Source organism: Polyodon spathula, chromosome 13, assembly GCF_017654505.1.
Source record: "Polyodon spathula isolate WHYD16114869_AA chromosome 13, ASM1765450v1, whole genome shotgun sequence".
Classification (NCBI taxonomy): domain Eukaryota; kingdom Metazoa; phylum Chordata; class Actinopteri; order Acipenseriformes; family Polyodontidae; genus Polyodon; species Polyodon spathula.
The window spans coordinates 12,432,592-12,460,457 of record NC_054546.1 but is presented as its reverse complement, the minus strand read 5'-3'; the positions used below and the strand labels follow the sequence as shown (position 1 = coordinate 12,460,457).

Here is a 27,866-nt window from a genome sequence, read left to right as displayed (position 1 = left end):
TACTCTAGTCAGTTTTATAAAGCGATATTTAGTTTAATAAGTAGATGCTGCTGCTGCATATACAGTATATTACATGCTGAGTGAGACTTGTGTGGTGATTTCTCAGATGGCTTTTGAATAGTGTTGCTGCTACTGCTTGCTTCGGAGTTTTATTTAATCTGTTCCCTGACTGAATAAATACCACAGAATAAATTAGCCAATTTTTCTGTGATTCTTAGTCACAGAGATGAAAAAAACAAATTACTGGGCGATTTAAATGCTGTTTAGGTTGTATGTTGACATTTCTACCTAAAGAAACACTGTTTAGATAATTCTTACTATTAAGGCGGAGTAATATTAATAGATCAGGTAAGTAAGTTGGTCTATGATGTCATAGCTGTGCAGCGAGACAATTATTACCGCACAGTCATGTGATCTTGTTCCGCCAATCACAGCACTTAATTTATAAAGCCATTTTATAAAAATAATGTATGGCTCAGAATGATTATCACACAATAATATGTCTCAAGTTGGTTTTGCGCAGTAATGCACAAGTGTAGTGACCACATACGCAATATTAGCCCAAAACCAACTAGAGGCATGTATTATTGTGTGATAAAAATATTTTCTGACCCACATGTTATATTACATAAGTTTCTTAGAGCATACAAAAAGTGAATAACATTTAAAAATATACTGCTGCCATTATGTCTCTCGCTACAACAAGCACAGCACCACAGAAAAGAAATACATGCAAAATAAGACATTGTTCAAAGTCTTCCACATTTTTCTTTTTTACTGACAAGATGAAATTCAAAAGGTGTTTGTACAAGTCTTTTTTGAGGTATCTTGTTTTTCACTCTGAATATAAATGACATTGTGAAGTTTATATCAAGTGTTTTTTACCTTCTATTTTCATGTTCTTGCTGTTAAAACATCTCCTTAACTACTTCTGTCATTGGTCTTAACCACATTGTTTCAAAGTTCTCTTTTTTTTTTGTTTGAATGTCCAAGTCTATTTTTGAACTTATAATTTTTCTCCGTTGTACTGTGCTTGTTTTAGAGTGACAATGGGGCTGTTTGTTTAGTGATGAAGTAGGAACATTCATATTATACGATTACTTTTATTTTTTTTTCAGTATAGCATTCCGTTTCCATTGCAACACAGAATATAATGGGATCATAAAAGGGATAGTTTAAAGCCTATTGAGCATCAACAGAAAATTCCACATGTCTTGCCCTCTAGTCCTGGTTTGCAGAATTCCCTGTTTCGTAGGTATTATTGAAATGATCAGGTCCCTGCTGAGTCTGTAGGCTCACTAATATAATGAGTCATTGCCGTTAATTATAGGGAAGGAACTATTTATTGTACATGGGCCTGGTTTTTCAAATTCCTGGCTCCTGATCATTTCAACAACATACACAATAAAGTGGACTTGTGTAACCAAGGACTGGGTGCAGTTTCAAACTCTGGTATCTATTCAGGCTAATCTGGATATGAAAGTGTGAAGGGAGCCGTTCCCACATACACATGACTAACTCAATTGAAACAAAGTGTGTTTTTGTTTTGTATCATAATAAATTAACTGACCTTACCTCATAATCCTTCGATTTGGCCAAGAAACGGAGCAGCCCAGACGATCGCAGGTCAAAAGCCTGAAGCACAGTGATGTTTTCAGTCACTGACCTAATGTGTTTCTCAAAGACGTTTTGTCTTTTTTTGCAAACAGACTCCCAGGCTTTATCTCCTATGTGACCTGAAGGCAGTGTCCTCATTATAGCTCTTGTGCCTGTGTAAACAGATTTCTTCACCTCCCGGTTATTTTTATAATACCTCCTGACTAGTAGAGTGGAGCGTTCCTTCTTGTTTCGGACAAACTCATCCTCTGGCCACTCTTCCCCGCTGTTATCCTCATTATTTTGTGGACTTGTGGTTGGCTTATGGGCCATTCGGAACTGTAAAGAGCTACTACCATGACTAGGGCACTTTGTTTTGTGTTTCCTACAGCGTCTTTCTAGACTTGAGTACCCATCTTTAACCCATTGAACACAACTGTGCAACACATCTTGGTTCGGGCAACTTTTTGTAACTTCCATAAGATCACAGCCACAGACACCTGTCAAGTCAGCATCTGGGACAGCAGGGCAGTCAAATGGCACTGGTAAACATTGTCCTGTGGAGCTGGTTTTGAGCCTGCGACACAGGCAGGACTGTTGCTTGTCTCTTTTCTGGCTGGTGTTGGGGTCCAATAGGTTGTTGGATCCATCCACACAGCTCTCTTCTGGCTTTTCCCCTACAAACTGATCTAACTCAGAGGAAAGACTCTCTGTTCCCAATGGTAGCTCGTCTTGCAGGGGCTCAGCTGTGTTCTCCAGATCAGTAAGAATGTGAGTCTCCAAGCAAACACTCCCTTCTACCAGTGGATCACATGTCTGGCACAGCTGGCTGCAATAGAAGCTGCCTGCACTGACTCTTTGCATTGAGCTGCAGCAGTGTAGGTTGTGAATATCAACAACGGAACCCAACTCACCAGCTTTGCCAGCCCAAAACTCGCTTGTCTGGCAATCGTACGGTATTCCTGCTTTGGTTGACAGTGGTAGAATATTTGATGCAGATTCGTAGTGTTCTGCCTCTCTAAGGCACGGCAGTGTTGAAGCGAGACCTCTTTCTTGCTTGGCTGAGTGTCTCCTGGCTTTTGAAGCATTTGGGCTATTTTTATTCCCAGCTGACAAAGCTGATATCACTTTCCCCTGCCCCAAAGCATCCATTCCCTCAGAGGCCATGCTAACACATAGACTGGAGATATTCAGCTGGTTTTCTCCGCTAACCTTCATATCACGGGACAAAAAATGGGGTGTAAATCAACTTGCGTAATCAGCAAACAGAGCATGCAAGCTCACAGCAGATGTGTTAATAGGCAATACAACTTCCACAGCTGTGAAACTCTGGCAGGCAAGACTGGTCTTCTGAAGTGGAAGCAGTTCCTGATTCAAGAGCTTGCTTTCCAATATCGACAGGCAAGTTGTCTACTTGAGCATTGAGCACTGTGGAACAGAACGTCAGCGAAGCCGCTGTTCACATTTCGTGTCTCAGTGTTTGTCTTCGTGCGATTCCAGGACTTGGGTAACTTCTTTCTGAAAAACAAAATGATTTTCTTTCTGTAAATCTATACAGGAGATGCTGTAAGTACATATTAGTTTATCAATACCTAAACCAAAAAAAGCATGAACACAAACAAATTATTCAAAAACTCAAATTCCTTCTGTATGAAATACAGAGAGCTAGGACAAAGCTAAATAGTTTTTTGAGCTTGTGGACTATTGTGTTTCTTGCTAGTATACAGTATTTAGCTTTTAAACCGTACTGGTAATCTATCAGCAATAATTGACTGCATTTTTACAGTTTAGAAAAAAACAATGATTTTTTTATAACTTTTCCCTAAAGCAATATCACGGTCAATACACACTGCCACCTCAGTACTGAAGATTTCAGCTGAAACTACTTGGCAAGTTACTATTGCACTGCTCCTGACAGCCTATAAAATGAAAGTTGACCTTGATAAAAAGGCAGAGCGCAACACATTTTCTATGAGAACAGGAAAAAAATTAACCAAAGACATACTGAGAGACTAGATTAATGTTTACCGTTCCTGTCTACCTCAAGATGGGGTGTTCTGTAGCTAGCTTGTGAGGAGTTCAGTCAGAAGAATTTTTCACAAACCACCACTACAAGGAGTCTTACCCTGCAGCTGTTTCAACAGTCAACTCGAGAAGACCAAAAAAAAAAAAAAAAAAAAAGATTCAAAAGAAATGTGTGGGGTGAAATGCAAGGCCACTGCAGAAGAGGGTAGTTTATGGAGGGCAAGATGCAGGAGAAGGAAAACAAGAGATACGACATTGCTGGCTTCTAACGGCCCTCTGCAGCAAGCAACAGGACTAGGCTTTTGAGTTTAGGTTTATTAAAATCAGGATAATTGTTTTCAGATCCACATGCTTCCACAGCACTGTCACACAATCCAAACCATAAGAAAAAAAAAAAAAACACACATATCAAAACATTCAAGCAATGACAAAATATATTTCAAGAAAAAAAGAAAGAAATTGGAGTAACTATTAGAACTTTAAATGCTTTTCATAATCCTTCTGCATCAGAAATTAGTTAATAATACAGTATGTTGCATTTATTTAATTTAAAAAATAATCCACTCTGTGGTAGCTGTCTAATAATAATATTATTATACCTTGTGAAAGAGTACAACACATCTTAACTGAACTGCACAAGCTCTGAATTGTTTAAAACGTGGAGAAATATTTGCTTATTCACAAGATTATAAAAGAAAGAAATAATCTAAATAAGCCAGTACGTGTGGTAAATGTAGAGTTCATGTAGTACATTAAGCCCTTATACCAGCAAAGCCTTTCGTCCTGCATGGCTATTTAGGACTTGCATCAATGAAAGTGTCAAAACTTTACATGACTGTATTTAACATACAGAACAGATGCCTAGTTATCAATCATGTTTCTAAAAAAGACAAAAAGTAAGCCTGTACTGCACACCAACTCTGTAAACATGCCAGGCAGTGTTCTGGTAAATCCCGCTTTGTCATTCATCCAGGTGTCAATGGGAACTTTAGACAGTAAATGATTTCTTAACTTAAAGCATGCAGCTTTGTTTACAATGCCCTACCTAAAACTCCAAGTGTGCTTGTAAAATTTCCAAACGAAGGTTGGGCCTTAAAGAGTCTACACATATTAATACATCCAGTTATTTAAACATGTAATAACTAACTGCAAGATAAAACAATTGTGAACTAATCAAGTACATTTCAATTTCAGCTAATATCAGTCAGTGAGTGGTGTTTTAAGCACTGTGACAATTGATATAAATTGCTCTCCCCATTGTTACGTGAATGCGTGTCTGATTGCGGGTGGTCACCCGAGACAAAGAGGGAAAGGAAAAACCTTTAGATTGGGGAAGAAATGTAAGTATTACCAACATTTTACTACACACAGTAAAAACACAAAGTGGGCAGCTTGGCTGTAGTTGATTCTCCAAGTGCAATCTATAGAGAAAATGAATAACTGCACCCAGCAGAGGAGACACAATACAGCCTGCGTCATCAGGAATTCTGGGTTTCAAAGCATCTATCAAACAAGGAAACCACAAACAAAGTCCACCACTACTTCACAAGATCATGGTGAAGAATACATTTTCAGCGTTTTAGAAATTTAAGAAGGAAATGTGCACTATGTGATCGACACGGTAGGCATACTGTAATAGCTTCTCTCTGCTGTAGCGCCTATCCAAGATATACGGAGGTTAGCACGGGGCCCTATTTCTACATCTGGTAGACTCGCTATGAAGACGATTTAACATCAAAGTCTCCCGGTTTTATCTGTACTATTACACCACTTCAATCTATCATTTCCTTTATGTTAATTCTTGTTTGATGTTCCTTTTGCTTCTAGTGCTTTTCTTTGATGGAAAAACATGTGAACATACTTTAAAAAAAATAACAACTGTATTTCCTTTTTATCATAGGGAAATTACCAATATCTCAAACCCACTAGCTGAACCAGATGTAGTTTGGCTCTTACTGCTGGTTGGAGATGTCAGCGTCTAAGAGACTGATTAAAGGTTGTGCTACATTGTTTAACTGAAAGATTACTGCTAGAATACAGAATTGAAAAACGTACAATTGAGAATATATGTTTGCAAGAATGGTATGCTACAGTGAAAGTCAACTTGTTACCTAATCTTTTTTTTTAATGCCATTATAACAAGCTCTCTGATAATGTAGACTATAGGTCAAAGTGCTCTTTTTTTTAATCAAACTGCCACTCTACATCACAATACAAATACTCTGATATATTTTAGACGGCACCACACCTACTGTGTGTGCACCCTCAAAAGCATACGTAGGGCTGCTTGTTGAATAAATTAGTACATTATTATTATTATTATGAAGTAAACAAGTAGCTGCAGGTTATAGACAGAAAATGTCAATCTTACACTGCATGATCTGCCTTGTTCATTAAGTCTTCATCTGATTATTGTCAGAACTGAGAATAAAATAGAAAGCAGTTCAATGTGTAAAAAGGGCTGGGCTCACCATTAAATGTGCAAAAAGGGCTGGGCTCACTCAGACAGCTCGTAACAGTCATTTTTAATGAGAAAAAAAAAGAAAAGAGCAGTTGAAGGCTGTGCCTGGCTTTTACGAGAGTCTGTACAATATTACATAAAATACAACTGTAAATGTCAAAATGGGGCACAACTACTGTAGGACAGAAGAATGTTTGTTTACAGCTAGACTTGTTACTAAAGACAATATCTGAAAAACAAACATTTAACTGTTGCAGTCCTTACATTACACAACATTCAATAAAAAGGTTCTCTCCCTTCAGTGTGAACTCATTGATTCCAAGGTAGTTTCTACAATACTCAAGTCAAGCGGACTCACACTTTTGGAATACTCACCAGCCTATACTTCCCAATGGAGCAGCTTAATCATCCTTTGAATTTCCAGGACTCTTAATAAACTGACCCTCACTTTGGCAAACTAAATAAATTCACACATTCTCAAGCTCTTCAAACTGTTTATCTTCTGCATTTATTTTTATTAGGCTCCACTGGTCTGTATTATTATCCATGAAGATGGATTCAACATTGCAAAAGCAAATATTTCCACAAGGTAGGGGCAGTAAGCAACTAAACAAAATATGTTAGGCATTCTCCACAGCATTGCGAACTTGCTTTAATCTTCTGTAAATATAAAAAAAAAACATTTGCAGCTTGCTCACTGAAAGGGACAGGATTTGTCTTAGCATTCACAACATACTGGATGGTAATAATGACCCTAACAACTTACAGTTGCTGGTAATTGGTACAGAGGTGGGGTGCCAGGGATGTACTGCAGAACAAACCAAGAAGTGAAGAGCAAAAGCAGAACTAAATAGGACACAGCAGGTAGATGCAGGTTAAGGGAGACGTCAACCAATTTATGCTGGGCTTTTATCCTGCTATTTCTTGCATTCAAAGTGATCTTTCAAAACAAGCTTTACAGTATCGGAAATATCTCTTGGAAAGGAAAGATAAGTGTAATATTAAATATAAATACAGGCACTATAGATGAAAGTAAATACTACATAGACAAGGCAAATGAAAAAAAACAACAAATGCTTCCAGATCTCCCTCACCACTGTGAAAGCTGCTTATAATAACCTAATAATAATAATAATAATAATAATAATGATCTACGATGCAATAAATATAGTTTAATGTACAATTGACTGTTAGTCAGCAACAATAATCATATATATATATATATATATTATATATATATATATATATATATATATATATGTGGTGTGTGTGTGGTAGAGACACACAGGTGTCCACAGGACTGTGTCCAGTGTAAAAACACCAATTGCGGACGTCAATTATACCCACATTTCATGGTTTTAATAACAGCACATCTTTTTTAAGGGATTAAAGTATTTTCCAGCACCATCCATTGAAATTTGAATGCTATCACTGACACAACAGCATTAATATAATAGAGTTAAATCTATTAAGGCAATAAACAAGTAATGTACTGTATACTACTGCAGTCAGTTATCATTTTGTATTACAGATTCTTTCAAAAAAACAAAACAAACCTATGACACTACTGTACCATTTTTGTTCCAGGCACCAACCTTGCAGTCTGTGCACATCCACTTTAGTTTTCCACAGCACCAAGATTATATCTTCCATAAGCCACCAAAACTGCCAGTATGCATATGCAGCTGTTGAAAATTTGACAAACTTTTTTTTTTTTTTTTTTAATACTCTATAGCATTTCCTGAAAGTAGCTTAACCTAATTTAACATTTAAAAAGGTACTAACCAACAAAGTATGGTAGTCTGTTTATAAAGGCAATAAAAGCTATTTGTTATTTTCTTTAATGTGGATAACTCAAACACATTTAAACACCACTGTATAAAATCTGGTTGGAATCCACGAAGGTCATGCAGGCCCCAAAGAATTTGAAAATGTTTAAAATCCAGACTGGAAGACAAGGGTACCCCTAGTTTAATGCATTCAGCTACAGGGAGACTGAAAAAGTCACTGCAGAGAAAACTGAGAAATGGAAAATTTACCCAAGAGAACCAAGCACCTAAATTATGATTATAAACGCCATTACACGGTTCTCAAAATAAATGCCTTTAAAGTTAACCATGTATACCAAGAAGCTGCTCATGCACAGAATATTTTGCCAGCTTTTCCTGAGACACTTAAATGTATTTTAGCTGGCCCAAGCCATTTTTCCCCTAATCAATCCCAAAAACCAATACGTCATTCCCAACAGATGTATTTCTCCTTTCCAGGTTAGAACATAAAACTGTAATAACTGGAACAAAATACAAGAGGACAAAGAACAAGTAACACGTATGGCAAAGATGAAACCAATTTTTGAAGAATCGGCAAGCATTTTGCTTTCATTAATTGGTAAACTCCTAACTCTTCATTGTCACTCAAAAAAGTATGGACTTCGCAAAGTGTTGCTTTGTCAGGCATGATGAGAGAAACCCACTGGTCCACGTTTTTAATCCAAGGTCTGAGTCACTCAGCTAGCGATGATAATGCAACACTGAACAGCCTAGCAACACTGTGCTCAAGGGGAATTTCACATGCAGGTTTCTATACTTTTATACTGCTGACATCACACATCTTTTCCCCAGACGGATCAAAGGAACTGATGGCAAACACTTGACACAGATATTTTCTCAACCATCTGCTAATCTAGAGTTAGAAAAACATTTGGGTGGAATTACACAAAAAAAAGTCTCAACTAGAAAACACCTGACCATCGGAAATATAAATTCATATCAACAGAAAATAAACTTTGCATGCTAATGTCTGTGGAATGACACAGACAAGATCTGCACACTTCAGCTGGCAGAAATAGGAAGGGTCTGGGTCCTAACAGGCATAAACAGACATCCCACTGTTACACAACAATGTAACTTTATTTGGTCTCATACAAGCCTGTTACATGGTACTTCCCACATTCCTCAAATGAAAAGAAGTGGAGAACAGTTATTTTACGTGGGTTGTCTCCATGGAGACTGGGCTTAGCGTTCATGGTGTGACTCGTGAGCCCCACAGTGTGCCCCCCCCCCCCCCTCCTCCTCCTCCTCCTCCTCCTCCTCCTCCTCCCTCCTCCTCCTCCATTACCCATTCATTCAAATAAAAAAAAGATTTACTACTACAAGAAGCTAACCCTTCTACTGTACTTTACTTTTAGTGTGGATGGATGAAAATAACTACCAGTACTAGTTTCAGAAGGGGAAAGCATGAAAAGCTGTAGAAGACACTTGTGTTGCATAGTTACATACAGTATTTCAAGATCTAGGTAAAATTTGATCTTGTAAAATGCAAGATAGAACCGGATTAAGATGGCAAGTTGTTAAAAATGCTTTGCAATGTTATTTACAAATATGATACAAGACATCATGTTAGTACTGTAACTTGCGTTTTTGTTTAGGTTTTTACAGTCAGTTCTTCTATTCAGGAAGACGATCACAAAGTACTGAATTTATAGTCAAGGAAATGTGAAAGTGTTAATATAAATGAAGGGCATTGTTATTCTCAAGCATCACTTTGCGGCCTTGGCAAAATTAATTCTGAAGATGGTAGAAAGTGGTCTACATCTCAAAACTTCCAGCCCAGGAGACCTTGAGCAAACCTACCCTTGTCAAGCCAATACAAATATCACATTGAATGTATATTTGAGTAACACATCATGGTATATTCAGGGATACCAAGATACTTAGTAAGTAAGCGGTCAGAGCATGTGGTCTGTGTGGCCAGAATTTAAAGCAATGTAGCAATGCAATGGTTTCTTTTTACTGGACAACACTGGTAATGGAACTTAAGTAAGAAAATCAAAGAACATTACTATGTTCCAACATTAAGAACTCAAAGTGTACTTGTTTCCATGTAACTGGAACTTATGGCAGCCATATAAGGTCAGAGTACAATTTCATGGTCAGCAGCACATTTAGTAATATGGATTGCTGTAACCCTGTACATATAAAAGGCACTACTTCAAATGGTTTGTGTGACACAGGGCTTTAGTTCTGTACACTTATGTACCAAGTATGAAGCCAATCTCTCTAAGCGTTAAGTATTTATCGCTCGGAAACCAAAAAAACAGTTGCATGACCCCCACATGGCGGACATCATAGGCCACAGGTCAAAGTGAAGGCTGTTGTTAGCTTTTGCCCACAGTGACATTTTGAAGTTGTAGTTTATACAAACTCTCGTACAGGAATACTTAAAGGATACGATTAAAAAAAACTGTTTTAAATATGACCTTTCCAATATAATGAAGATTCAAGTTGAACATTACTAAACAGCCTTTAGTTAGTCTAAACAGGTGCAGCCAGGAAAATAAACAAGTAGACATAACAAAACTATTGACTGAAACCAGTTATAAATCACGTGAAATGCTTCACTGTGAACTAATATTTTCAGTTGTCTTTAGGCATGGGGATTGTGAATCTTTATCAGGCACATTACTGAGATAATGGTGTGCTTTATGGATGGAATGTAAGCATTCAAGGTCTAGACACAGACCTGCTTGCCAACTCTCCTAAAGTTCTTAGTGTTTTAGTTCAGGATACAAATCTTAGTACATTTATTACTGAATGCTATCAATACTGTACAAATTGTACTTGGAAACAAGTATTGTCAATGGCATTAGTCAACAACGGTCACAACCAAATACATTTCTATTCCATGGAACATGACTAAAGCTATCTTTACTATTCGGGAAACACTGTAATATTGTGAGCCATCAGCCACATGCTCTCGTTTGAACTAGCAGCCCACTTAATATTCCTCTGCCATGCAAAGTGAATTAATGGTCCAATACGATGCATTTGTATTTTGTGCCGGACTTCTCCATGCTGCATAGGACAGCAACGAGAGCTTACCAATCTGATCAGGAGCGGAACAACCATGCCCATTAACAGGCAAGTTCCCCATCTGCTAGATTAATGCAAGACGGACAGACAACTGCAAGATAAATGCAAGCTTGCAAGCATACATTGCCATTAGTCTCCGGGGTTTTTGGAAGCATGCATGATACTGTATCAGCTTTAAAAAAAACACCCTACCTCACACAATTGTCAGAAGCAATTCTGGTTCCATGATTGGTGGTAGTGTACTGTATGCAGCACCATCAGGTGCAGATAGGCCTCTGTGTGAGCACATACAAGCTACCCGAGGAACTTACTGAGCACTAGGACTGGAATACTCTGGTAAACAGTGTTACCTAAATGACATGTGTTTTTCCTGACATCTATAATTTATTAGAAAGTCTGACTGAAGCTGTTATGGAATCACATACACATGTCTAAAACAGTAATACCATTAAGGGTTAAATAAATAAATAAACACTCACCAGCTGTAACCAAATAGAAAATATGCTTGCTCAGCTACGGTCTCTAATTGTTAGCAGATGTCATCAAACTTCAGCTTCATGGACCCCTCATCAATCTTAAACAAACAAACATTTAACTTCTAAGACCAAAAAAAAACCCTGCAAAATCACCCACTTACAAACAGCAATGAGTCAGCAAAATGGAGGGATGCTGGGTAGGGTGATCAAAATGTTCCAAATATCAATGAAATTTAGAGAGACATTTCTGTTCTGTATATATGTATTTTAAGAGTGTGCAAGCTGGAAATGGGTTCCTATGTTGTATGCTCATACCACAAAAAGGCATTACCAAATCAAAAGATCTCATGGGGAACGATAATGACAATAAAGCAAGTGATAAAGTTGTAACCGGTTTAAACTGACTGAGGGTTTGTCTTCACTTTTTACCAGGGTGGAAAGTGCACCGTTCAGGAAATATTCAGTGCCATTTGGGTAGAAGCAAATATGTATTTTGGTGTGATCTAATAGATTCTTATCACAAAACGTGTTTTAGACCATAATAAAAACATAGGTTAGTGTCTGAAAGCCTGTCCTTTTAGACCTTCCCCAAATGCAATCTAAGTAAACCTTAGTTTCTATTATTATTATTATTATTGTTATTATTTAAAAAATAAAACATGTACAACCAGTTCTTTTTAGCATAGTTTAAATACATAAACCTAATACAGAAAATATTATCCTCATCCATTTAACTTACTATACCAAAAAAAACACCTTCTACTGAACCTTCACAACAGGACCACCCTTCTTGGTAGGTTATATTTTTGGGAAGGCCTCCATCCCAGTTTCTTCTTTTGAATCCGGAATCACTGGGTAAAGAAGAAAAAACTTATCCGGAGTGACATATTCGTTAATATATATATATATATATACATAATATATATAAATCAGTGTTTTAGTTGTAATCAACAATGGCCAAAACTATTTGTATGTTTCTGCCAAAAGACAGTTTCTACAGATTACCTTGCATGTTCTCCTGGGTATGTTACCTGTCAACCGCACTTATGGATAAATAAAATTCGTCATGAATAATACTTACTATTAGATTGAGTAAACTTGCATAACAACGGTATGGTTTCTAATCTAAAACCAAGAACAATACCTCTACCTACAGAACTCCGCATGATTCACAGTCTAGTTTGTCAACTGGTACCTACCGAATTCCTCAATTCACTACGTGCTAATGGAATAGTCACACATTTTGATTTTTTCAGAACCTAATGCCCTAAACTTGCAAAGGATTCTCCTATTCACCAAACAGAAACCTATACAGTAGGAACACTACCTGGGAAAGCGCCTCTGAATCGCACTACTCAAGATGATCCTGGGCTTCCTTGTTACAAGACTGTATAAATGTGTCCTCATACAATGATACAATGTTATTATTAAAAAGTGTAAGAAGTAAACACACTGCTTTTAACTGTTAGTGTTGCTGTTTGAGGTCATTGCAGGAGAACAACTGATGATCCAATACAGATACTAGAGTTTATTAAGAATTTGGTTCCCAATGCTTTTAAAAGGCTTTAAATCAATTGCATGATGTGCCTGACCTTTAAACTATGAATCCCAGGCAGGTTGTTGTTTAAAATATACAACCGTGTATTGCCATTCACTTCAAGAATATAAGCAATCTACAGCTATAACACTTTACTGTTTAGTGAAATGAGTTTGTTGGTCCGAACTTAACGCAAGCGGAAATTCGTCTGAGTGGGGAGATCCTACCATGCTTGCCAACACTGTGCACCTTGCATGAACACTACGTGTATTTGCACTGAAAGCAATCCTGAGAAAGTATCTGTGCCCCTGTAGTGCAATAATCAATAATGACCCAGAGTTGATAACTGAAGAGGGAGGTTTGAGGTTAGCAACCTATCCTCTCTCTGGGAAAGCTATAAAGCAATAGCACATTTCACAGAGTGTGAGAACACCATTGTTCCAGTAAGGAAGACCTGACACATGACAAATGACAATTAAGAGTAAACTGCACTGTGGGAATATGTGTGAGTCTGTTGGCCACCTCCACTTCCTGTTTATAAACCTTTGGATACAATACCACATAGTTTGTTTATATGCCAACACAAACACAAACTCCCGGGGGCCAGTTGCCGCTTCTAACAGCCACCGAATCAGAAACCTGCAGAGATTCTGAAATTGCACTTTGCCCTGTTACCCCAAATGCAGTTTTAGCTGATGCTAGAATAAGTCCGCTACTGCATGTTCTGTACATCATCAATACATGTTTAGCGCGAAAAAGAGTTCACCTTTGTGTTTACACAAGCTCACGACTGGATCTTAAAAACGCTGTTCAAAGGGTACTTTAAAACAATCTAAAATTACCTGAAACATTAAAAACACTAAAAATGTAAATAACAGAACTTCTTGCAACCGCTTAAGCACAAATTTGTCTACCCCACCCCTGTTACGTGTGTTGCCATTTTGCAGTCCAGTGCGTCACATTACTGCCGGCAAATAAACAAAAAAATAATAATAATATGAAAATGAAATATTCTATGCCAAAATTATAAAAATGGGTTTATTCGTTTAAATGTGAAATCTCACTTACCATGTGTGTTGAACTAACAATGTTTGGTGGCAGATACAGAACGTGTTCTCACTGACTCCAGCACCAGCTATTTCGCACTTGCATGCTGCAGAGTGGAGCGAGGTCCACGGTCATATTGCTACTGTGAGAGAAAGTTAAGCGGGAGTTCCAGCTACAGCTGTGTACAATACAGCTTACCCAGATAAACTGGGGAAGTGGCGTTTGCTGTGTGCCGTGTCACGGCATAGGAATGTCTGAGCTAACTGTGTTTCCAAGAGATTGAATGCAGCAATACATTGAATACTGATGGATCCAATTTCTTCGTGATATTCAGCTAGCCTCGATGGTCTATCAGCAGCAACATACAAGGTGCCTTTTTACACCCTTCTCCCGTTTTCAAAATGAAAAAGTTCTGCTATCTAGGCAAACAATGCCCCAATTCAACGGCTTCCCTCAGAAGTGCAACACAGCAACCTCAGTCTTGTAGAAAGAAAGACTTTAGTTACTAATGTCTCCGAATGAAAAAAAAAAAAAATATTAATTCCTCCACATGGAAAATGTAAATCAGCTGAAGCAAGAAAGGGTCGCTCGCATGCAAGGCAAAACATGCACATAACTTCACAGAGGTCTGCAAAATCACATTTGTACTGTTATTTAAAAAAAAAAAAAAACGATAAACCACCTAAACAATATAATTGTGCGCAAGTTAAACAAGGTGGGGCGTGGATACAAACTGAGCGTTTTACTGGCACATTTTTTGCTGAACGCATTTCTTTTACTTTTGTTTTATTTATCTTTTTATTTTTTCCAAAAATGCATGACTAAGAAACCACTTTGAAAGAAAATATTATTATCTTCCCCTTTGATCCAAAAGTCATTAAATTGTCTCTAAAGCAGCTGAAGGGTTTCACCAAGTGGAAACGTGATTGAATTATTAAGTGCATTTAAAACAGCCCTTAAAGTTTTGTGAATATGACCTACTGGCCACCCAGCGCAGGTGGGAGTTTGAAAGCTAAGACAGCAACTCGGAAGAGTATAGTGTTGCACCTTTAGAGATGTTTGTTAAAATTATTAATCTAAATGAAGATATGAAAATGTTTTGAACCTTTACTAAAGTAATAATTGGATGTGTTAGCGCTTCTCACTGGAACTAACCTTAATACACAATAAGCAATGCTCTATCTACTTTAATATATGCGGTATTAATTATCAACGTGCATTGCATAGCAAAATTGGACCAGTCTTAACATGCAGATATTACTTTTTAATTAAATCACGATACTGTATGAAGTTACCACAGCTGGGTGGACACACGAAAAAAACCCGCCACTCGAATTTCTATTTTCATTCAATCAAAAACAGTTTGAAAATCAACTGTTGCCAAGTCCTGCAGTGACCCCTGCTGGGAAGTGAGGGGAAAGGCAGCATTTATTTAAACCGGGTATAGTACTAACTTCACGAAGGTGCACTTACAACAGGGCCAGGTGGTTTAGCTACCCATGCCACAAATACAATTATTTTCTATACATAGTGTTTATATAAAGAAAAAAGAGGCAGGTGGAATATATGGAATATTTCTGAAAAAAAAGTAGTTTTGCAATTAATTATGGACTTATAACAAACAATAATGAAAAGATAATGACAAGGAGTGTCCACCAATCCCAGAGCAGAGACAACCAATACCTGATCCCTGTCATTGGCCGGGCTGTGGTTTGTCATCATTCTTTAGTTCCCTTGTCCTCCAGGAGGCAACTTGTATGCCATCTCTCTCTCTCTCTCTCTCTCTCTCTCTCTCTCTCATTGATGGATTAAATGAAAGTTGAAAATGAATAGAAAAGAAATGGGACTTTCCAACGTCTGTTGCATACACTGGTCACTTTCGCCCTCTGGTGGATTGTAAGAGTTAATACATGCCTGACAGAAATGCTTTAAAAATAGTCTGAATTACATGAAAATACATTTGAGATACAGCTGTAAACATTTCGCAAGTATGTACAAGTACACATTCTTTAAAACATACAAAAATGAAGTGTGTTTATTTTTTGTTTATTAGAAACCAAAACAAGTATTCTTTAGAAATATGGTTTCAGTTTAGGTGGTGTAATAGAAGTGAAACCGCATTGAAACTAAAGTTGCTTTTGGTACCAAACATCACAAAAATATGATTGAACTACAACTTAAGTGTTTTATAACATGCTTGTGTGTGTCACAATGTATAGCCCTGTCACTATAGCTTAATAGTGTAGTGTCTGGCCTGTATTCCTATTTTTATTTTGCATATTTAAGAAGGTTGTTCTTAAAAAGCCTCCATTGGAAACATGGGGTCTAGTTCTTTTTCTGAAATTGTTATTGGCTTGTTCCTGTGCTTTAACGAAGATGTCATTAATAGGGACATTGTAATAATGATTTGCTTTAATGGGTAGGAAGTGTATGTCTGCAACAGCTAAAACAATCTTCTGTTAAAAAAAATATAACAAACAGAATGCTAAACTGTTGAATTATATATTGCACAGACACCATGTAATAGTATTTGACTGTAAATTTAAACATGATTGAAGTACACTGCAGCTTTAACTGCTGGTGTTATTCATTTGGGGTTAAGCTACATCTGGAAAGATGAATGGGAATAACAGAGATGCAGATTAATTCTCCACTGCCAAGTCATAGCAGCCAGCTTAATGTGATTTAAGTTCTTCTGAAGATGTGAATGTGATTAAACTCTTCTGAAGCTGTGAATCATATCAAACATCCAAAGAGGTATTTTTTGTCTTACTTTGATATATAATAATATGCAGCACACATATAAGGTCCTCATATTTGTACTAGACTAGGTTCATATAATAATACTATTTACTGTTTAATACTATTGAAGTCTGTGTAATAATTGTAAATTCTTAGGCCTGATTTTATTAGCTCATTAGATCCCTCCTAGCAGTGAGGACTTTGAAGTCTCTCCAGACTATCTGGGTTAGTATTTTATTAGAGATTTCATGTTGACCGCAGGCTGTTAATTCAGTTTCAAATGAGGGACAATCTTTTCAATATTACTATTTGTGGGTTTTGCATGGGGGGGGAATCTCATCAGTGCTTTTGAACGTTTTTATGGCAATAACAGAAATGAATACGGCAGAACACATATACATTGAAAGGTTAAACCAATATGACAATATGAATATATTTTTTTTTTTTTTAAATCCATATTCTATAGTTGAATGCAGTAGAGACCTGGCGTTGCAGAAATAATCCTGGAAACCCATTCTCCTAAGCTTTTTCTAGAAGTCGGATTCACACTCTGAGACACCCAGCTGCATAGATGTGCGGTTTACTGGCTGAAAAGTCCAGCTTCTCTAAAATGTCATCACCAGATAATCACATGACCCAACTCTATAGATAAACACTTTTGTAGTCAACAAAAACACACGTTGACAGGCCAAACCATTGACTTCTTTTGTTTTTGTTAGTCTGGTTCTCAAAAGCAATAGGGAGCAAAATGACCAGTAGTTTATAATTTAGTTGTATTTGGAGTACAATGTGTTTTGTTTTTGTTTTTTGTTTTTTTCCTCTAACTTGGCTATTGAGAACCAGTCAAATGAATGCCTAGCTGTGAAAAGATGTTTTGAACTGGACAGTACAGCTTGTGTTTTAATCTATGGAGACTTTTGCTGGAGAGTTTCCAGAATAGGAACTTTAGCTGCTCTTCTCCATAGGCCATTCATCCACTCAGCTGCCACTGCCACTGCTCTTCATGTTCCTGGAAAAGTGGCCCAGCCAAAACGCTTATTGCAACTGAATAAAAAAAAAAAAAAACAGCTCTAATTCCATCAGGGAAGTTTGGGGTCGAAATGAACACTTTTTGGATGCAATTTTTTTTTTTTTTAGTCTGGGATACAGACTCAACTGCCAACCCAAGTGCCGAGTATCAGCGTTCTATCAGATCTACTGTATTGCCCATCAAGAAAATGAGTACAATTATTTACAACAGGGAGAGATGCAGCTTTGATTTATGCAGAGTATGTCAGTGTGTCTAAAATGTATTATTCATTAGAGAAACAGACCATTTACCCCCAAAGGTATGTGCTATATATAGCAGGTGTTTTTTGTCTTAAACCTTGCGTTGTTGCTCCACTAGTTCGCCCAGCTCCCTTTAGTTTTATCTATGACACTGTGTTCCCAAACCTCAGGCGTGCAGCTGTCAAACCGGTTCCAGTGTTTTTATGGATCTTATGTCATATTCCTGCTTAATACTTCTTCAGGTATCGACACGTTGACATATTTTTAAACAAAGAATCGTGAAACAGACTAGTTAAGAATACTTAGATGTATTTTATAAGGTTTCTGAAAGAAAAGATCATTTGCTTACATTATTAGTACTTAAGACAATAATTACATGGCACTCTCAATAATGTAGAATATTTCCTTCCATGGGGACCAGTAATGTGCTTTTTATAGCAATGATGAACCTGTGGTTTTTCAGATTTGTTTGCTCTTTAAAAGGTGCATCACAGGTACAAGTCATTAAGTTGCTTCACAATTATAATTGCCACGGATACAGTTTTAGGGACCAGATATTTGTATTCTTGATTAAACAAATTACACCAGTGTTTTTGATCAGGCATACCGTTGTTCCGTCAGCATCACATATACTTTTTTATAGGAAGCATCGGAGACTACACGGTTTCCCATAGCAACATTATTTGTCTTTCGCTGGGTTGAAGATGGCCAGATGTGCAGAACACACAATGTTAAGTAACTGAAGTTCCTTTATCGCTACTAAAATGTCTAGTCATGTACAGAATGTTTTTGATTTTAAAATATCTCTAATGTACGATAAAACAAATTGATGCATTTGTTTCTAGTACTATCAATATTTACTGTTAGCAAAGTTGCACATTTAAATGCACTAATATTCTTTAAAAAATACCAATTTAAAAATCACCAAAAATAACATTCAACAAAAAAGATCAAGAGTAATAATACTTCAGCTGACTAATAAAGGGTTCAAATGTGAACATAACCAAAGAATACAGGGTTCACTTTAATGTCCACTATTGTTTTTTTTTTTTTCTGAATGGCTATTTGGACCACAAGAGAAGTTACAGGTCAGCATGTGTTTCATCTTTGCAGTCCTAATGTCTGGATGTCAGATAACAACTGTCCTCACTTACAGGAACCAGAATACTAAAATGGAAAAATGTTTTGTGTTTACATAGAAAACAAGATACCTAGAAGATGAACAAAACACTAAAATATACTTGACTATCAATTTGATTGTGTCCTGTATTTCTGTTAAAAATAAAGCAAAGTGCATACAAAACAGTCACACAAAGAGAATAAGACTGTTATATACACACTGAGAAATAGGAAATAGAAGTCAGTGTAATCAGATCACATGAGAATATGGGTTAGGTTTCCATGTTGAGCAATTTTATATTTTATTTTAAAGACACTTTCCCCAACCATTCTTTAACAGTAACAACACAAAAGATATATTTTGTTTTTAGGAAATGTTTATCTTTATTTTTATACAAGTTGAAATCCATTGAGAGAATAATTATTTATTTTAACATGAAAGTATATTGTAAAATATGAATGCAACCTTTTGTAATAATAAATATTTTAAAAAATATATCATAGCGTGATAATTCCAAAATATATAGTTTTATACAGTATCAAGGACTTTCAAAACTTTGAGTAGAAAAATATCTACAAATTGTTACTGAAACTTTACTCGTCAGTGCTTATGGGACCAAATTGCACACACAGTATGAACATTGTAAAAATGGATGGATGGATATTTTTTTATATTTTGGACAAAAATATTTTGACATCTTGTAGTGCATATTATACAGCTAAATTAATACAATTCAATATCTGAGCAACAGCACTCAGAACTGTTTAAAACAGCTGATTAGAACAATCCCCCTTCTAAACATGGAGATTCTAGATCTGTTCCTGTAGCTTATCCAGAGGGATGGAGGCAGATTTGCATTCATTATTATAATTTTGAAATCTTACCTGTCATGCACTTTTGTTCGGTACTGTATATAGGCCTAGGTCCCAAATGTGCAAGCATGTATTTTCATTTTAAAACATGCTATCTGACTCCACACTGGGATAAGGATAGTTCTGAGTTTGATGGTCTTACATTTACTGTTTCACTGCCTTTTAGCAGGGTCTTGTGATTCAGATCTGTTGCTAGTTGCAAATGGGGACAGTTTTACAATCCAGGTGAAATGACCAAGGAAGTGCAACAATACCTGAGCAAGACTTACAAACAATATTTCTTGATCCTATTGTTGTGATATCATAAAGGAAGTGCACAATAAACCCAGGTTTATGGAATTATTTAGAATAGCTACAATCATTTTTAAGTGGTTTTAATGTAGCTATGTACACCTCAATTATGGCCCTACATGTGACATTTACTGCACATACTTAGAAAAGATGGAAATTAGGGGGTTCTTGAAGTGAGGTCTTCACTACTGAATGGAAAAGGCTGTATGATACCCATTAAAAAAAAAACTAAAAAAAAAAACACACATTAATTTACTCAAATCTATTCAAAAAGGCAAAAATGCTTCTAACGATTTGTCCCTGAGCGATCACAATTTTGAAACATTAACTAATATATTATGACTATTAAGAAACAGCACCCTGCAGATTCAATGCGAAACCTAGATCCCAATGTAATACAATGCAAAACTAATACATTATTTTTTGAACTAATAAGATAACAATAAAATGCAGCATAAGTGCATGAAAAAATGAATAAAATAATATAACAATCTAATATACCCGTAAAAGGAATAACAAGGTCTTGCAAGAAAGACTGTGATGCAATTAAAATGTAATTATGCTGTATTGTTATTAATCTATACCATTTAAAACCATTAAAAATATATACTGTAACTGCAGTAGAAAGGTCACATTTATCAGAATATATATATATATATATATATATATATATATATATATATATATATATATATATATATATATATATATATATATATATATATATATATTCTGTGCTCCCACATTATTTCACAAACTCTATTAATTGATAGATAATATTTACTTTATAAAGACAATTCACTTTACTGACGTCTATATTTTAATATTAATATTTTATAAGCACGTAAGTACACCAAGTAACTCTTAAATATGTATCATTTGGAAATAAAAAATTGAACACATTAATTCAGATTATTCATCTATGAAAGTCTTAGATTATGGCAAAAGTGAAGTCCCTATTAATAGTATGCATAACTGTATAGTAGAGAACATGGTCAAAGTATAGCTGTGGCTGTCAGTGTAGTTTTGCTTACCCACGTCTTGAATTGTTATACCATTTACGCAGTGCAATTCCACTAGTACTGCTAATTACACAGAGTGCCCCGCCAAAACTCCACCAGGTTGGAGAGTGATTAAGAAAAAAAAACTGAAATATAAAGGCAAACACCACATCCATAGTTCTCATTAAAGCCACTGGGCCTGCTTTTTCAAACTGCAGTGCTTTGGTGAGAAAGGCCTGGCCTGCTACTCCCAGCAGCCCTATCAATATTAAAAACCACCTGTCCCCCCCACAATGTGGTATGCTCCACTCCTGAATGACAAACAGAGCAATGAAGCATTCTATGAAACCAATGACTGCATAGTACCACACAGACAAATAGTAGTGCACGCTTTTCCCCATTTTTCTGAGCACAACAAAAGTGAACGCAGCTCCTACTGCGCCCGCAAATGCTGCAATGGTTCCTTTCATGTGGTTTGTGTATTCTCCCTCAATCCCCTCTGTGCGGGACCCAAAGATGAAGGGGGGTCTTGCAATTAGTATAACTCCTGTCAGTGTGAAAATGGTAAAGACAAAGTCCCAGATGGTGCATTTTTCCTTGAGGAAAATCCAGGCCAAGATCGCAGTAAAGACTGGATTACTGAACCTAATGACAGTTGCATCGGCCAAAGGCATCTGCTGCACGGAGTAGAATAACAGAATCATTGAATTGGCACCGAGAAACCCTCTCAGAAAGAGATAAATTCTCTGATCTCTTGGTCCCAAAAATCCAGTTCTATGGAAGATAAAAAATAAATAGTTGTTTTCCCCCATAGGAAGCAGAACTATAGCATTTACATAAGGCATAAGGAAGCTGCTTAATGGATGTCCTCCCAATCCCATGGCTAGGATCAACAAAAGTTATTAACTGATGAGAGCTTTCCATCACTAACACAGTGGCACAATGGAGCACCTAGAAGGTAAGCTGAGCACTTCATGACAAAGAATACTATTGAATATATATTTGTTGTTGGGTTTTTTTGTGCATCTTTTTCAGCTGTAATAGCTATTCCAATAGCAATGCAATTGTGATTTTTTTTTTTTTTTTTTTAATTTACCATATGAAAGAATATTTTCATTAGCACACCATTTTTAAACTGTACCCGTCCTTGTGCTTATTCAGACCTGTGCACTGCAATTAATAGTTTTAGAACATCTTGTAGACTTACTTATTATAAATAATGGCGGGAAGTACAAACAGGATCTGGAAGAAACATCGGATCAAACTGATTTCCACAGAATGGACTCCCTCTATTTTCTTCGCTAAAAGGGCTACAACTGAGAAAAGAAATGAGGCCAACAAGGCGTAAAGCAGGCCAGTTCCTGCAATGGCAGGTTTCTTTTCCAAATCTGAAAGAAAGATGAAATCAAGTTGGCAGATCACAAATAAATAAATCCCTCCTATACACTGCTTTTCAGCATATAGGCACTGGAGGCACATAATTTTGAATGGCAGCATCATGTTTTGTTTTTGTTTTTGTAATTATTATTATCAGTTGCATTAATTTTACACCTGTTGGTGAGAAGGTATTTCAGCCACTATGTCTATTCCAGCTGTGACGCTGCCATGAACTCCCTCTCCAGTACAACCGAAATAAAATTAAAAAAAAAAAAAAGCATGTGTTTTAATCAATCAATATACACCTTTAAGAAACTTTATCAATGGAACGAACTATACTAAAAATAACTACCAGTATGTGAACTTTTATATTAAGGGCACAAATAAAAAAACAAACAAACAAACAAACAAACAAAAATTAATGCACAGTAATATCAACCCAGATAACACTTTGTCCCGTGGCATTAACCACACTATGTGCTGTCTTGCGGTTAAGCTAAATTGCTGGTTGTCCAACTGTTTTAAAAAAAAAAAAAATCAATTTGGCTTTGCTCTGGCAATACATTTCCTCACAATACAATTCCTGTTATGGCGTATTTCTTGAAGAAAACCACAAAAGCCTAAAACCTACAACTACGTTTAATGATAAAACTACTTTAATCTGTCGTTTTTTTAAATTTGTATCCAATCGATAATCGCATTAGGAAATAACACTAGGATTAAACAGAATGTTGTGTGTCACTGAGCACTGAGTGACTCGTGTGAAACGAAGTTAGTTCAACACACTATATCACATAAATATTGCGAAACATACCTACCTGTGTGCTTCTTGAGCTGCACAGCGGGTACTGTATACATAGGTGAGCTATCTTCTGTCAGGGCTTTGTGCCCAAAAAAGCAACAAGTAAATAAATAAATGTAATTTAATTTAATGAAAAAAGATACATATAAAAGTGGAACTGGAAAGTCTTTGTACAGTACCTTTCGAAATTGCTTGCTTGCCATTCTTTGTATCAGCTTTAACTTTATTCTGTCCACAGCACATGAAAACAGACAACTGTTTTCTGACACCCGCGTTTCCTGCTCCATCATCATTAGTAAAGTGATTACTATTACTGTTCTTTTTCAGTTTAATATTTTCAGTTTCACGTTCATGCTCTTGTTCTAGGCAGTTCATCGCTATTTCGTCTCTGTCGACATCAACTGAAATAACGTTATCATCATCGTTTCTACTTCTCCCGGTGAAGTTGTTCATTTTTGCGCTGGCAGAGTTTCGTGCCTTAGTTTCCTCTTACAGCTTACTCTTCAGTGAAAAACAGTAATGAGTTTAGTTAAGTAAGTAACCTTGATTTGGTATTGTCAACTCCTGTACTACATTTCACCGCTTGGGTAAATAGAGGGCTTTGTCAGAGCAGGTAGCCAATTAGAACGTTGCATCACGCGAACCCAATTCCTGATTCCTGCAAATCTGAACAGTGCTGCAATTGGTTAAACAAACAGCGAATCTCAACAAAACTACAATTTTATAGCCTATGCTTTTATTACAGTAAAAAGTGTACCATAGATGAGCCATAATCAATTATTTCAAAGGTAGTCTTACCACTTACTATTAGTAAAAGTCTCTTCCGGTTTTTACTGTAACGTTTTTATTTTACATTTGCACTTCGATGAATGTGAATTTATATTGCCACACCACTATGAGTATGATAGAAGCTTGCTTTCCTCTCCCCAATTACTCCCAGTCTCACATAGGAACCCTCTTACTGTAGGCATGTGTGGTATTGCATTTGGGCCAGTACCTAATGTCGTGGCAATAAAAATGAACTTACCACACATATCCCTATCACACAGACGAGTTCCCTTTCAATTCAAAGACGACCACCAAAACATTACGTATGGGATATGCCTGCCTATTGGTAGTTATTTTCTGAGCTCTATTTCAGAGCTGCCGAAAGGCCCCTTCCTGTGATGACACCCTCGTTCCTGTCTACTGAGGGGTAATGTAAGGCGGAGTGAAAACTCCCGCAAAGAACTGCTAACATATCTGATGGACTTATTAAAGTGAATGCACTCATCACTTTAAATTTATAATGCATTGATAAACTGAATATCAAATACTTGTCAGTGTTGTGTGTTGGGAGTCGGGTACCTGAAAATGAATAGAAAATAAATAAATTACTAATTTGGCATGTATAATTTATTATATTCTGTTAAGGCGGAGAGGGACGCCTTTGCTCTTTGACGGCACATATCCAGTGAATGTGTTGCGTCTCTATTACGAAAAGAAAAAAAACAAAAACATTTTTGTTTAAACTGTTAAAGAAAAAATTAAATTGCTTCTTATTTGGTTTAAAAGTACTGGTTTTAGAATACTTGTCGAATACATTGAAAACCTCAGTATATTAAAGTTTGGTATGCTTATGGGAGTTGGTAAATGACGCTCCATGGCTGGTGCGGTTGCACGCTTCATGCGCCTGTTTTGGGAGAGGCGGAGACGCGCCTAATAATGTTCTATGTAAAGGGGAATTAAAGGTGGTAAAAATGTGAATTTTTAATACCACAGTAGTACCTGAAGAGAACTGTGTTAATGTAAGTGTGTATTACTATTGTATATGCTACAGATACTGATATTAAGGATTTTATAATATTTCTGTAAGCATTTTTAGTATTTGCTGCATAATGGTATAATCTGAGAGGGGCTTGTTTGGAAAGACTATAACAGGCTCTATGCTTCATTTGGGAGAGAAAAAGCAAGGTGTAAGCTTGTCCTCAGCTTGATGGCCTGATAGCTGTATGGTACTAGGTAATTATATTACTTTAGCAGTTGCCAGCTAGTGAATATATGTTTATTCTGTTCTACCTTACCGAGTATATGCAAGGGAGCGTTGCATTTTGTTTTTGTATTATTTTGTTGCCAGGCTCATTGCTTATAGTTCAGTTCTTACCTGTCAAAAGTTCCTGTGTGAAATAAAATCTATTGCCATACCGGCAGCAAAATAACCTCCTCTTTCCGCACTTTCTCATTGCACCTCTACATCGTGCGTCAGTTGGTGACAGGTTAAAACTGTCATTCCACAGAAGCCATTTCTCTTTTTGCCCCTCAAGACAGTAAGATAAGACCCTCTATTTTGGTATCTGAGAGTTTTTGGAAAAAGAACTTGAGTATACTGCAGTTTCCTTGCCTTAAGGGCTGAAAGCTGGCTTGCCGCTTTCACGGAATCAATGACTCCTGATTCAGCCTTTTTCTTTCTATCTTTCCTCAGCAACCTGCACACACTTGCATTGCAGGCTGCTGCTTTCTATCTGTGGTACATGAGCTGACTGCCTGTGCAGTATTAATTTAAAGGACTGAGTGTTGTTGTCTTTTTCAGCCTTTACTCATGTGAGAGCACGTCCTCCACCGGGGCTAAGCTTCGCCTTACCCCTGCTGCTGAGTGACTCTGCTGGCTGCTGTTAGTAGTTTAAATATATACAAAATATATATTTGTTGGCAAAATTCCTTTCTGGCACATCTGCAGTGCACACCCCGTACTCCAGCTTGCCTGTGTTGTGCTACAGCTAAGAACAAAAAACCCCAGCAGGACTTGTCCTCTACGGGGCTGTATTTTTACTAGCCTTGCAGTAGAGTAGACCGCGTTGGCTGCCTTGGCCCGTCCACCTCACTGCGTTGGGCCTTCAAAAAAGAAAAATATCGAACAACAGCAGCAGTGTGTTCCCACTGTTATTGTTTATTGTACTCTGTCCACAGATTTGCCTGCCGTGGCTTCGGCCTGTGTTCCCCCTGGTATACGTTATGCGCTGACCAGGTGTTTGACTACACACGGTTAGGGTAGGCATCGCTGCTTCAGCTGCCCCGCGGTGCTTCGGTATCTCGGTGCACGCTCAGCTCATGGTACTTCGGTGTCTTGGTGCACGGATTGCTAGGTGCATGCGGTGCTCGGTGCACACGGTGTGCTTGGTGCTTAGTGCACTCGTTGCACACAGTGGTCGGTGCCCTCAGTGCACGTAGAACCTCGGTGCGTACATTACTCTAGTGCACTCATTACACACTGTGCTCGACGCGTATCGCTTCGGTGCACACTGTGGTCTTTGCACTCGGTGCGCACGGTGCTTGCTGCGCTCAGTGCTCAGTGCTCTTGGTGTGCATAGCGCCCCAGTGATTACAGTACCCAGTGCTTGGTGCATTCGGTGTACGTGGTGCTCAGTCCGTTCGGTGCACTCAGTGCTCACGGAGCTCAGTGCGCTTGGTGTGCATAGCGCTTCGGTGTGCGCGCTACTCGGTGGAAGGTGGTGTAATTAGAGTGCACAGGGCATGGTGCACTTGGTGCATTACAACTCGGTGCATACATCGCTTAGTGCACTCAGTGCACACGATGCTCTTTGCACGTGGCCAGCATCCCGTGGTTCCACCCCTGCACATCCTGCAAGGTGAACAAGCCACTTAATATGGTGCCTAGGGGTCCAACATGCCACTGAGACTATTAGAAGAGAGGACTTCTGTGAATATGTGCGGCTTTTTAGCCAGGGTGCATCGCAAAGGCTCAAAAAGGCCATGGAGATAGATGCCCCGTCTCCAATGGTGGAGCCATCAGCAGCCCTCGGGGCCCCACCCCCACTACTTCAACTTTCGCAGGGTCCCTTGCAGAAGATCCCCTGTGCTCAGGCTCCTACGCTCCCCCTCACCATTTGTCACATACATTCTCCAGGTTCTACTGCTTGAATGTGGTAGATCCTTCTTTGCCTTCAAAAGGCACGTGGGTCCTTGAGGTTGCACGCTCGTACTGCTAACCTAGGGTTAAGCGGTTTTGAGGCATCCCTCGTTTCTGCTCCCTTGAGACGGCTCTGGTATACCATTCCCATATGTAATGTTTTGGTGGTCATCTTCAAATTGAAAGGGAACGTTAGGTACTGTTTCCGTTGTCATCTGTTGACTGACAGGTTTGAAAGTTGCACTCACATTATCCCTTTGGCTGTGTGAAAGGGTTATGATGGCATTAGTGTCAAGAACTGGGTTTTTCACGCTCAACAGTTTCCCGTATGTATCAAGGATGGTCCACCACCCAAAGGATATCCAGCCAACGGCAGGCCAGTGGTCGAAAACGGCTCATTGATGAAAGAGGCCAAAGGAGGCTGACACAAATTGTGCAGTGCAACAGACGGGCTACAGTTATTCAACTGACA

At 37.7% G+C, this 27,866-nt stretch overlaps 2 protein-coding genes across 9 annotated transcripts in view; both read right to left on the bottom strand.

The window, feature by feature from the left end:
* The window catches only part of LOC121325753 (1-phosphatidylinositol 4,5-bisphosphate phosphodiesterase epsilon-1-like), a 122,642-nt gene extending 108,496 nt beyond the window's left edge, over positions 1–14,146 (bottom strand). For 5 of the 7 annotated variants that reach the window (XM_041268685.1, XM_041268686.1, XM_041268688.1 and 2 more), the window contains exons 1-2: positions 14,035–14,145; positions 1,576–3,114 (exon numbers count right to left, since the gene is read on the bottom strand). In XM_041268685.1, the coding sequence (XP_041124619.1) occupies positions 1,576–2,814 (1,239 nt within the window). In that variant the 5' untranslated portion in view covers positions 2,815–3,114; positions 14,035–14,145. Of the gene's footprint in view, positions 1–1,575; positions 3,115–14,034 lie in introns of all 7 variants that reach the window. The other 2 variants (XM_041268687.1, XM_041268690.1) reach the window with 2 other exon arrangements.
* A 6,967-nt stretch (positions 14,147–21,113) lies between these two features.
* On the bottom strand, positions 21,114–24,181 carry slc35g1 (solute carrier family 35 member G1). Of its 2 annotated transcripts, none has more exons than XM_041267985.1 (3): positions 23,504–23,655; positions 22,516–22,696; positions 21,114–22,082 (listed from the first exon to the last, which is right to left on the bottom strand). In XM_041267985.1, exons 1-3 carry the CDS (start codon positions 23,541–23,543, stop codon positions 21,338–21,340), a joined length of 966 nt encoding a protein of 321 aa, XP_041123919.1. In that variant the 5' UTR covers positions 23,544–23,655; the 3' UTR covers positions 21,114–21,337. The 2 variants fall into 2 exon arrangements, with proteins under 2 accessions (XP_041123919.1, XP_041123918.1); XM_041267984.1 differs by lacking the exon at positions 23,504–23,655 and adding an exon at positions 23,667–24,181 and having other exon boundaries at positions 21,115–22,082.
* Positions 24,182–27,866: the final 3,685 nt, after the last annotated feature.

Bases quoted from the DNA above. Each gene is read 5' to 3' on its own strand.
- slc35g1 (XM_041267984.1), bottom strand. From the start codon at position 23,940: ATGAACAACTTCACCGGGAGAAGTAGAAACGATGATGATAACGTTATT. The intron at 22,697-23,666 runs GTACTGTACAAA...TCTTTCTTTCAG, and splicing joins CAAGCAAGCAATTTCGAAAG to ATTTGGAAAAGAAACCTGCC. The intron at 22,083-22,515 runs GTAAGTCTACAA...TATCTTCCATAG, and splicing joins CCCGCCATTATTTATAATAA to AACTGGATTTTTGGGACCAA.